This window comes from Eucalyptus grandis, chromosome 10, assembly GCF_016545825.1.
Source record: "Eucalyptus grandis isolate ANBG69807.140 chromosome 10, ASM1654582v1, whole genome shotgun sequence".
In the NCBI taxonomy this organism is placed as follows: Eukaryota; Viridiplantae; Streptophyta; class Magnoliopsida; order Myrtales; family Myrtaceae; genus Eucalyptus; species Eucalyptus grandis.
In genome coordinates, this window is record NC_052621.1 from 16,587,856 (window position 1) to 16,600,942 (window position 13,087).

Here is a 13,087-nt window from a genome sequence, read left to right on the forward strand (position 1 = left end):
TTGGTTGAAATAGTGAACTCTTTATTATTATAATGTATTTAAGATATGTTATTTAACAAATATCACAAACAAGATTCATACTCATTATATCGGTTTGAGCAGATTTGTATGCAGAAGAGAGGAAATGAAATTTGTTTAAAAAACGAACAGAAAATAACATAAGGTTGTTGAATATAACATCATTGTTTTTATTACTATGGACAGTCTTGCATTTTGATGACAATGTGTAACTTTTGCATTTCTAAGAAATTTTAACTTCCACCCTTTTCTATTTCTAATTTTGATTAATTAGTTCTCTTGAGGTTATTTTCATCATTCAATAAGCTAGGAGTGTTATAGTCACTTAGAGGGTGGAAATAGTATGAGCCTATACAATGAGCCTCGTTGATAGAGATAGGTATTACCTTTCTATAAAAACTTTGATGGAAGACATTGTTTTCATTAAAGTGATAAGAATTTTACCTACCTAGGTTTTCAATCATTCATCTAAATAGAATCTGTAGATAGAGAACTATCACCAAAATATGCATAAGAATTAGAGACATACTAGGATTAGAGATTTAAATTTTAATTGCTGGGATTTTATTACCAAAGTATACATCGATTAAGGAGTTACTAATAAAATATACATACAAATTAGAGATTTGCTCAGATTTTTCCAAAATATGCAGACTAGAGATTTATTACCAAAATATGCACGATCAATTATTTCTTGTACATCGACTAGAGATTTATTACCAAAATATGCATAACTATTATTTCTGGTACATTGATTAGAGATTTATTACTAAAATATAAGAATTAGAGAAACATGTCAGAGTTGTAAATTGATTAGAGATTTATTACTAATAAAATATACATACAAATTAGAGATTTGCTCAGATTTTACCAAAATATGCAGACTAGAGATTTATTACCAAAATATGCATAGATAAATTATTTCTTGTACATCGACTAGAGATTTATTTCCAAAATATGCATAACTATTATTTCTGGTACATTGATTAGAGATTTACTACCAAAATATAAGAATTAGAGAAACAAGTCAGAGTTGTAAATTGATTAGAGATTTATTACTAAAATATGAATAAGAATTAAAGAAACTGCCAACGAACGAACCAAGGAAAACCTAAAAAACAAGAGGCTAAAGCCCCTGTTTCTGTCTGATGTCAAGCCGTTAATAGCCCACTGTTTGAACAGAAGATTCTCTTGCCGTCCAAAGTGATGGCTGCTCCTTCTCGCGAGAGCAGTATATATATGCAACTTACAGACTCACCCACCCTATTGTCTTATAAGCAATTTATACTCTAAATCGAGGAAGCAGCTGGAGACTTTAGCACACAGGTTCTGAAGTGCACGGATTTCATGATGGGGCGTTGGGTCAAGCCAGACGTATGTATGAATGTTTTGGAGTTCTCAAAATCTATTGACAACAATAATATATATCTTCTCTGCTTTATTGAGTGGTATCTCCCAAACTACTTGTCAATGTATTTTGCTAAATGTTTTTCAGGCATGTAAATCAAGTCGAGCGGGACATATCGATAAGAACCTTTACTTAATAGAATAATACAAGATATTCATTAGTGTACTTTCTTTTTCTGTTCCTTCACAATAGGATACTCATTGACTTAATATTCATGGGTCTGCTCCTATATATAGGTGTATCCACTTATGGCAGCAATGACATTTGTGACAAGTCTATGCATATTCCAGCTCACAAGAAATGCTCTCTTGAACCCTGATGTCAGGTAACAAGCACTTTCTGGTACAATTAAATTCCATAAAAAGAGTTCTCGATGACAATTAATTAACGACATAATCAACTAAATTTCTTTTGCTCTTTCTTTTTTTTTTCTTTTTTTTTTTTGCACTTATTTTGAACCGTTCACTGTAATACAGAGTCAACAAGGCACATAGAGGCATGGCAGTGTTGGATAATGCAGAAGAAGGGAGGAAATACGCCGAGCACGGGCTCCGCAAGTTCCTCCGCACTCGGCCACCGGAGGTCATGCCAACCATCAACCACTTCTTCTCCAAAGATAAATCTACATAATTATACACCTTGTAGAAAAACCTGAAATTCGAAATTATGTTTAGTGTACTTGTGAATGAAACTTTTTCGTGAAAATAAACGTGAAATATAAATATAAATATGTTTAGTGTACTTTTATTTTGACCAAAAAATATAAATGTAAATATAAATAGTAATTTTGAGAAAATGGTAACTGATGGTTTTAATTATTAATGTGATGGACCTAAGTTGGCCCGTCCGCCCATGTTGGGCCTAAAAGCCCGGCCCACAATATTAGGGCCCATGTATAGAGGGATATGATGAAGGGGCACGTTTCTTTTTGGAGGGGATGTATATAAGGGAGAAATAAAGAGGGAGGAAGGTACCTTTTGGCATATTACGTACGTTCCTCCTCCCTCTCTCCCTCCAAAAGAAAAACAGTAAGCAAAAGGCGACGCTCTCTTCCCTTCGAGGCAAATTCGCGTCATCGGATTGAACGGGATTGGTTTCCTTTCCTCACATCGGCATCGGTGTTTAATCTGTGGCTAACAAGGTACGTTCGATTCTGTGATGTACCTTAGGATCGGTGATACATGTGATATTCCCGGGCTCGTCTTCCGCATTCGTTTTAGGGGTTCGATTTAGTGTTGAATCCGTTTTTTGGGAATCCCATATTCCCAACATTGGTATCAGAGCCTTAGTTTATGTTTTCCCGACCCCTTTCATGTTTATGAATGATTTTTGATTGAATTTTCGTGAAAAATCGGCCGACACCGATAAGGGGCGGAAAAATCCCGACACCCGATTCTGTTCGCCCCGTTTTTTGGTTTTCTGTAAGTTGAAATTTTTTTCTAAAAGTGTAGGATCGAAGCCCTCGTCGAGATGAGAAAAACGAGTGGCAGATCGCCGCCGGACGTGCCGCCATGCGCGTGGCACGTGCCGGTCGGCTTATTCGACCGGGCCGAATGGTCTGTCTGGCCCGACCGTCCGTCTGGTCCGACCCGACCCGTTCGGTCCGACCCGACCGCTTGTTGACCTCGACTTGGCTGACCGTTGACCGTTGACTCATTGACCGTTGATCGTTGACTTCGACGGTTGACCGTTGATTGACCCCCCAAAAAAAAGGAGGAAAAGAATGTGTTTCTTTTTCCAATTAAGTCTATGTGGATTATATGTGATCCCTTATTTGTTCTGCATTTGTTGCAGGAATAATGCCTCCCCTTAGGTTGGGCACACTTGTTCGTGCAATTACCGATGAACAAAAGGAAATGCTTTCTAAGTTGATAGCTGAGCTGACTGATCATCGATGGAAGAGTGGTGACTTAATTGATCACGTTTTTGAAGTCAACGGGAAAATTCAAAAGGTCATATGGAATGGTTGTCCCATGCCACAGTCTGAGATGGTACGATTTTTCATAAACACTCTTTTACAAGAATGACAAGGAGTATTGAATTGCATATGGGATGTCAACAGAGCCGCTTCATATAGGAAAATTGTGATGGATTTTATAGATGATTATTACTGGATTGTTACAAAGGAAAATATCAAGAAATTGAACAAAAGAGAATCTTTTCCAGTTTGTGTATTGATTTGGTGTTAGATGTATTGGCTGGTCTTTGTTTAGTGTGCTTTGTGGACATCTCATGTAATGCTTTTCTACTTAGTTATTGTTGGTGTGGCAACTGATATGTTAGTTGTATTGTGTGAAATCATTATTATTCTATTGGATGTCAAATATTATTTGCTTTATGTTATTGTTGATTGCTGTGGGTAGTTCATAAATTTTTTTGTAACTTCATAAAATTTATTTTGCATAAGACAATTATATTAATGATAGTTTTAAGTTAGGATTTTTGGAGGATGATTGGAAACATAGTGACATTTTGATTCTGAAACCTTACTTGAAATTGTTCATTAGTATGATGGGTTTGTGCAAAATGGATGCATAAATGATAGGTATTAATAATTCGTGCATATATGTCTGATATGTTCAGATCAATGGCTTCAGCCATAAAGAGCATAGTTGCTGAGTCGAACAAAGGTGAGAAGCTCAATGGCGATAACTATGAAATATGGCACATGAAAATCCAATATGTCTTTGGAAGAGCAAGAGGCATTAGAAGCTCTTAACCGATCATGGTAGAACTGAAGAAGGAAACACTTTGCACAGACACAAGAGAGATAAAGAAGCATTTGCTGCATGGAAAAGAAAGAACTCTCTTGCTCACATTACGTTGCTAAGTAGCATGGAAAATGACGTCATGCGAAAGTTTAGGCGTTTTGAGAATGCCAGGGAAATGTGGAAAGCATTGGCAGCAAGATTTGGTCATACTTCAACGACCAGACTGAGGCAGCTCACTATTAGGTTTGACTCTTATAAGAAGCCTCATGGTCAGACCATGAAGCAACATCTTAGAAAGATGTCAAACATGATTAATGAGCTGAAAGATGCTGACCATGTCCTAACAGATGAGCAGCAAGTGCAAGCAGTGATTCGTTCCTTGCCTCAGAGTTGAGAGCATATGAAGGTGCTTCATCTTGAGCTAGAAGAGAACTGCCTCTTGGTGGCTAAGTCGGAAGATGAAATCTATCATGCTGGTTCTAGCTCACATGGAGCTTTGAGCTCTAAGCGCAAACGTCCTAACTGGTTTGATAAAGGGAAAGGCAAGGAAGCATGTCCTTCAGGGAAGAAACCTATGCTTAACCAACATGAAAAAGGAAAGCGTCCTTGAATGAAGAAGCTTACAAGGGTGAAGTGTTACAATTGTGACAAGAAGGGTCACTATGCTCGCGACTGTCATGAGCCAAAGAAGGTATACACCCTTTGTACTTTTCAGAACTTTGCTTTTGTATCGAGTTCTGTATTCTTAACTGAGTCTAATCCTTTGTGGACTGTGGATTCAAGAGCGACAGACCATGTAGCGAAGGATAGAGAATCTTTTGTGGAATTCCGACGAGTACCAACTGGAACTAAGTGGATCTATGTGGGAAACAACTCCAGAGCTGAAGTGAAAGGAATTGGTACCTGCTAACTGAACATGCGTGGTGGACGCACTTTGTTCCTACATGATGTATTGCATGCTCCGGAGATTCGTCGGAATTTAGTGTCTGTTTTAGTGTTGGTTAAAGTAGGTTTTAATATGAACTTCCATAATAGAGGTGTGGATTTGTTTTTTGGATACAAATTTCTATGGTTGTGGTTATTTTCTGGATGGTTTCATTGTATTAGATATTGACTATGTTAATGTAAATGTTTCTTATTCCCTTCTCATGTCTCCTAATTCATATGATAATGATGTGAATGTGTGGCATGCTAGACTTGGTCATATTGGCCAACAACGTATGAATAGACTAGCCAAAGATGGCTTGTTGGGCAACATTGAAAAAGTCGATTTGCCCATATGTAAGCATTGCCTAGAAGGGAAAACGACAAGGAAACCATTTGGAAAAGGTAAAAGAGCTGAATTTCCTCTGCATTTGATCCATTCTGATGTCTGTGGTCTAATGAATGTGAGAGGAAGGTATGTGGCTGTTTATTTCATCACTTTTATAGATGATTATACTTGATTCAGATATGTCTATTTGATTTCTCATAAATTTGAAGCATTAAGTTGTTTCAAAAGGTTTATGAACTTGGTAAAAAATTAATTAGACAAGAAAATAAAAGCATTGAATCCAATCGAGGTTGAGAATATTTATCTAATGAGTTCAGAAAATTATGTGATGAAAAACGAATAGAAAGACAGTTGTCTATTCCATATACTTCTCAACAAAATGGTGTTGCGGAGAGAAGAAACAGAACCCTATTAGAAATGGTTAGGTCCATGATGGCGCATGCTAACTTACCTATCACTTTTTAGAGTGATGCGCTGTTAACTGCTGCCTATATACTTAATCGGGTGCCTTCCAAATCAGTTACTTCCACTCCATATGAGTTATGGACAGGTAGAAAACCGGACTTAAGTTTTCTTAAGCCATGGGGTTGTGCTGCCTATACTCATTAGTCCTCTCACAAGTTTGGGAACTTGAGTCCCAGAGGAAATAAGAGTATTTTCATAAGATACTCCGAACACTCGAAATGGTATGTGTTCATAGGTGAGCAGGAAAGTGGGAGTATAACTGAATTTGAATCACGAGATGTCACATTCTTAGAGGATGAATTTCCTAAGAAGGGCGAAATAGGGGAAGATTACTCCCTATTTGAAACCTTGGATTAAGATAATGATATTAGTGGAGTTCATCCAAGTGGGAGTAATATGAGAAGTGATGAATTGAATTCAACTCATTCTCAATTGCAACCACATGATGAGATGATGCCATCATTATCTAATCTTAGTGGGAGCATAATGGGGAATGATGTGCAAAGTGAACAATCTCCCATACGGCGAACAAGTCGCCAAAGTATTCCCCATCCACGTTTTGATATGGAAGGGGAAACTTTTATGATTGCTCCGCAAGATGAGGATGAGCCAAGAAATATTAATGAGGCTCTAAATTGCCATAGTAAGGAAATATGGATTCATGCAATGGAAGAGGGAATTGGTTGATCTTCCAAAAGGGCGCAAAGCTATTGGGAACAAGTGGGTTCTTAAAATAAAGCGAAAAGCTGATGGCTCGATAGAAAGGCATAAGGCTCGCCTTGTATAATCAACATGAAGGAATTTATTATGAAGAAACTTTTTCTCTTGTAGTGAGATTTACCTCGATTCGCATTATTCTGGCAATAATTGCTAGTATGGATCTTGAGTTACATCAAATGGATGTAAAGACTGCTTTCCTCAATGGAGAATTAGAGGAAGAAATATATATGGAACAACCTACTGGTTTCATTAAAGAAGGCTAAGAAGGAAAGGTATGTTGACTTTTGAGATCGATATACGGCCTTAAGCAGTCATCGAGACAATGATATATACGTTTTCATAATGCCATAACGGCATATGACTTTACAATGATTGATGAGGATCATTGTGTATATATCAAAAGATCCAAGGATCAATTTGTGATCATATTATTATATGTTGATGATATACTAATTGTCGGAAACAATAGAGAGTTTGTAAATACTGTGAAGAGATGGTTGTCTTCCAACTTTGAGATGAAAGATAAGGGTGAGGCTGCATACATTCTTGGAGTTAAGATTTCAAGAGATCGTTCGAAGATGTCGTTATCTCTTTCGCAAGAAACATACGTGGCATCCCAAAAATTCAAGACAAGCTCTAAGGTGTATTAAAGCCCATAATTAGGTAATGGAATTACCTATAGTTTATGCTTTAGCCATTACTCTCATCTTAAGACTAAGTGATATATGCTTGTGTTCTTGAGTTTTTAAAATTAGTATTATAGGATAAATTAATGAGAATAATCTATTCTTGGCTATGTACCTCATAGAGTAAATTCCTATAGATAAAATGTTACAAGATTTTGGCCATGTGAAATTTAAAACTTGAAATCTATAAAAGAAAGAATTAAAAGTGTTTAAAGGTAAAGTTAGGGTTTAATTAGGTTTGGACCTTAGGCCCAATAGCATGGACTTTTGGTGGGCCAAATGGCCGGCCCATTGAAGCCCATGGAGAGGCTGCCGTCGACCAAGGAGAGGAGGAGTGGCCGGCCCACTTCTTCCAAGCCCACTCCCAAGCCCATCTTGCATGCCTTGCCAAGTGGCAAAAAGAAGACCCCATGCATTGGCCATTGAGGGAGGCAAATAATCATGACTAATGATGGGATTTAGGGGAAACAAAAGAGAGGGAGAGTGGCCGGTTGAGGGGTGTCATCCAAATGAGAGAGAGAGAGAGAGAGAGAGAGAGAGAGAGAGAGAGAGTTGCGAGAGAGAGAGAGAGAGGAACCGAGAGAGGAGGAAGAAGGAGCCGCTCGCCGTTCGTTCGTCCGCCTGTCGCCGTCCGTTCGCTGTCCGTGTGCCGTCGTTCGCTTGATCTTAGAGGCAAGTTAGGATCCATTTTCTACTCTTGCATGTGTGTCTTGCATGTGTGGTTGAAATGGTGTTGAATCTTGGGTGTTTAGAGGTAAGGAACCGAAGCTAGTGTGGTTTGTTCTTGAAAAAGCTTGCTGATTTCGTGTATACCGCCTGACCCAGAAACTTGTGGAGGCTTGCATGCGTGTTTCGAGTTATATTTTGACTTCGACTCCTTCATAAAAGTTGTAGAAAACATCTCAAAGTATAACATAATAAAATTTGGGACAAATTTTTGAGTTTTAAGGGGTGAAACCTTTCTCCTACGAAGACACTAGATCTGGAACTGTTTTGTTGACCTCTTGGTGGTTGCTGGGTTGCATGTTACTTTTTACCGAGAATCTCCCTTCGAATTCCTCACAAAAGTTGTAGAGAACATCCTAAAGACTAACATACTCAAATTTGAAGTAAAATGAGCAAGTGTAGCCTAGTGAAACGATTTTCTTTTGAAGATGATAAATCTGGAAATATGGTACTGGACACCCGAGACTTCTTAGACCTATATGGTGACTATTTGTAGCACCTCGAACCCTTCGGCGATCGCCACAAGCTCTGATGTTACACTTTATTACCTTTTCCTATTGAAGTACTTAGAACAAGCGTCGTTAATCACAGAATTTTTTTTTTTTTTTTTTAAAAGCGGTCCCAACGCGACTCATAGCGGAAGCAAATTAAACATCACCATCTATCCCCCTACCAATCCATGATACCAATACACACCAGCTAAACATCAGGATTTTATAAACAAACATCGACACATTATTTACATATTCTTTTAGGATGGGACTTCCTTTTTCTCGGTCGATACAAAACAAGAAAAGCTAGGACTCGCCATGTCTTGCCTAAAATCTCAAAAAGAAACCCTTGACCCTCAACATCATACGCGCACAAACCCCCATCGAAAGTGTCGACTATCTACATCAAAAGATCCAGTTCCTACTCATCGCGCGCGGGTCTTACACCCAACCCGGTGCATCAGGCGGTGGCGGCGGCAACATCCCTCGCATAGCTCCATCCCGACGAACGTGCATAGAAATGAACTCCTGAATGACAGGGCCCCCAGCCAGGCCTATGTCGTACATCACTAGACAACATACTCGAATAAAAGTCAGTCCGGGAATAGAGGGACAATCTATCTCAGCACACTCGACCTCTACATCGGACGGTAGACCATAAAACATCTCCCGCGAGACGGCATGAAGCGGCATACTGCTAATCTGAAATGTTATCCCCAAAAGGGGTGAGTACAACCACTCAGCAGATAGGGAAATCCAATAACAACTCAATGCATCATGCAATCATACATGCATTGCATGCATTACTTACCTTGAAGCCATGTGCATACTATCATGCATCATCATATCAACTCATAACACATACATGTATATCAACATTGTACCATACATGTCATCATCATCATGTCATCGTTATATCATCATCATCATCATGGCATCATTACACCATACATGTCATCATCATCATGACATCATCACAATACACATGCCATATCATATATCATTATCATTATCATCACCATTGCATATCATCATGCACATCATATCATGGGTGATCATCATATCACATCACATATCATCATCATCATCATCATGCATATCGTCATGCATATTATATATCATCATCATCATCATCATCATCATGCATATCATCATGCATATCATATCATGGGTTCATTTTTCATCTTTTATCTTTAAGTTTGATCACCACATCACCCATTTCTCATATCATTAATTTCATCATCCCTTCGGGCAAAGACCTCCGACAGGGTTCCCAGCATTCCAGCCATCCCATGGCCACCGGGCTTCCGGCCCCCCCAATTCCGGGCATCTCGTATCTCAACTAGCATCACGAGGCATTCCCTTCGGGCAGAAACCTCCGACAAAGCTTCCGGCCCCCACATTCCGGGCATCCTGAATCTCCTAGGGAATTCCGGCAATGCATCTCTGTACATTCCGGCCTCATCCTCCACCACAACCACTTACTCATTTATCATTATCCACATTCATCATTCTTTTGATCTCATTATTACATGGCATATGATTCACACATGCATCACAATTCATGATCATACATACACCAATGTCTTATTATACATGTAACAATGCATAAATAAATTCAATGGAATTTATGGCCAATAAAATAATCCCTTTTATTTTATTATTATTATTATTATTATTATTATTATTATTATATTATTATTATTATTATCTTATTTATTTATTTCCATAAATAAATATTAAATTCAATATCTATGATTTTCCCAAAATCATAAAATTCAAAGAATCATTAATCAAACCAATAGAATGACAATTGCATGCAAAATTCATGGCCAACTTGAATTTCACACAATTTCACAAGTTCCACTAAATAGCACATAATATTCGGATAACAACCAGAATGCACAGTTTCTGAATAAATTCGATTAAAATATCCATATGGCCTCCAAAAATTACGAAATTTTACAGAGTGATAGCCAAGACATTTTAGCACAACTTTCATGAAGAACTCCAAGCCAGATTATGTTTAGATTATTTTACACGACCTCACGAAGCTTCTGGAACCACTACCGCATCGTCCAGAATACACATCTCCGAAATATTAAGCTTTCACCCATCTATTCTCTTTATTTTCCTCTGAAATTTGGATATGTTATGTATCAAGGTGTCCTTACAATTTTAATGAAGATATCTAGGTCAAATAACCAAATTATGGTCACCATTTAAGTCCATGAAGTCTCGGGTGTCTCGGAACACATCACCAGAATCATCGTCTCCAAGATCTAGCCGATTTACTAGGATATACTTGTTAATTTCTCTTAAAATTTGAGTATGTTGTAGTTTAAGATGTTACCTACAACTTTCATGAAGACATCGAAGTCAGATTTTCATCACAAACCAACATGCAACCAAGAATCCAACAAGAGGTCAGTGAAAACTTCACAGATCTGGGGTCTCCGTATAACAAGACTTTAACCCCTCAAATCTCCATCAATTTTCACGAAATTTCAGTATGTTATAGTACAAGATGTTAGCTACAACTTTTATGAAGAAATCGAAGCCAAAATGGGACTCCAAACACACATTCAAACTCAAACAAGTTACTGACTCCCACAATCCGAGCAAGAACAGTCACACGACTTAAGAACAAGCCAACCTTACCTCGGTTTTTCTCACAAGTAACACCCAAAATCGAACATGCAAACCATATACACACATGCAAGAGAAGTTAGAGGACTCCACTTGCCTCTAGGATGAACAAACGACGGCGTACGGCGGTGTATATGGCGAACGGACGGCGGGACACGGCAGCTCCTCCTCGGCTCCGCCTCCTCTCCCTCTCGATCTCTCCCTCTCTCTCGCGATTTCTCTCTCTCTCTCTCCCTCTCTCTCGGCCGAATCAAGCAAAAACCGGCCACCTTCTCTCTCTTCTCCCCTTTTAGTTCCCCTAAGCTCATCATTAGTAATGATTGATTTGCCTCAACCAATGGCCAATGCATGGCCTTCTCCTTGCCACTTGTCTTGATCCATGCAAGATGGGCCTTGGAGTTGGGCTTGGGCTTGGGCCATCCGGCCACTCCTCCTTGGGCTGGTCGACAGCCTCCTTGTGGGCTTTAATGGGCCGGCCAAGTTGGCCTATTAGGGTTCCACTCTTGGGCTTAAGGCCCAATCAAATTTTCACCTCTTTTTCCCTTTTTTTTTTTGAAATTCTTCTATAAATATTTTTGAATTCCAATCTTCATCTCGGCCAAAGTCTTGGGATATTTTTGTGTTCATTGAAATTTAAATCATATGGCCAAGCATAGATTATTAATCTGTTAAATTTAAATTCTCACAACCATAAGCACAAATCATCAAATTAAAAGACTAATTGGCTAAAACATAAGCCATGGAAATTCTATCACCTAATCAAAGGCTTTAACACACCTTATGGCTTGGCTTTGAATTTCTGGGATGCCACACTATTCTTTGGAAATTTCACTTAGATCCCTTCATGAAAGTTGTAGGGGACCTCTTGAGGCAAAAAATATCAAAATTTTAGAGGAAACGAAGAAGGATAAAGTAGGTGAAAACTCGATATTTCGGAGATAGCTAAACTGGACGGTTCGGTACTCGAAACAGGAACTTCGGGCGTCTGTATAAAATTTGTTAGAAATAATCTGGCCTAGATGTCTTCATGAAAAATCTACTTTAGTGTCTTGACTACAACCGGGTAAAATTTCATAATTTTTGGAGGTCGTTCGGGTATTTTAATTGAAATATTTCAAGAACTGCACAATCTGATTTTACCCGAAATTACATGCTGTATTTGTGTGAATTATATCTTCTTGTGTGAAACTCTTTTGGGCATGTGTTCTTCATGAAATTGTTACCTTATTGTCTTCTCTATCACATGTCCTGATTTCATGATTTTTGAGAATCATATGGATATTTAATTTAAATGTTTTCTAAAATTATGCAAGCTGGAATTTAGTAAACTTCAAAAAGGCATGATATATGGACTATTCTAAATTGTATGGACTCCATGAATTGTATTGTTATGAATGATTGTGTCTTGCTGCATGTATGATGATGATTGGAAATGGATAGATGAATCAAAGGATGAAAATGATCTTGTTTGCCATCACATCATATGCCATGTTAAAATTGAATTATAATTGAAGATGTGAATTAAGATAAGTGAGAAGGCCGTCGGAGGTGTGAGCCGACGATGCCCCGGGAGTGTCAGGATGCCTGGCTAGAAGGGTAAAGGCCGGTTGCCTGGTGGCTTTAAATGGCCGGATGCTGGAGGGTTCTCGGGAGTTTCGAGATGCCTGGAGAGTGGGGGAGCCGAAAGCCTGGTAGGTATTGTGCCAGGGGATGCCTCGTGATACCAGTTGGGGTACGAGATGCCTGGTAGGTATTGTGCCAGATGCCCGGTAGGTATTGTGCCGGATGGTTCTCGTGATGCCAGGTGGGGTGCGAGTGATAAATGTGGGATGCAAATATTGGTCCCGGGAAAGAGAAACATGGCCGTCCAATATGAAAGAATGAAATTGGGAAATTGAAATTGAGTTATGCATGATGATATATGTATGACATGATAATGA

At 38.6% G+C, this 13,087-nt stretch overlaps 1 protein-coding gene across 1 annotated transcript; it reads left to right on the top strand.

The window, feature by feature from the left end:
- The first annotated feature begins 1,368 nt into the window (after positions 1-1,368).
- On the top strand, positions 1,369-2,056 carry LOC104423646. The gene is made up of 3 exons (XM_010036109.3): positions 1,369-1,392; positions 1,663-1,751; positions 1,903-2,056. The coding sequence occupies exons 1-3, from the start codon at positions 1,369-1,371 to the stop codon at positions 2,054-2,056; spliced, it is 267 nt and encodes an 88-aa protein (XP_010034411.3).
- The last annotated feature ends 11,031 nt before the right edge of the window (positions 2,057-13,087 follow it).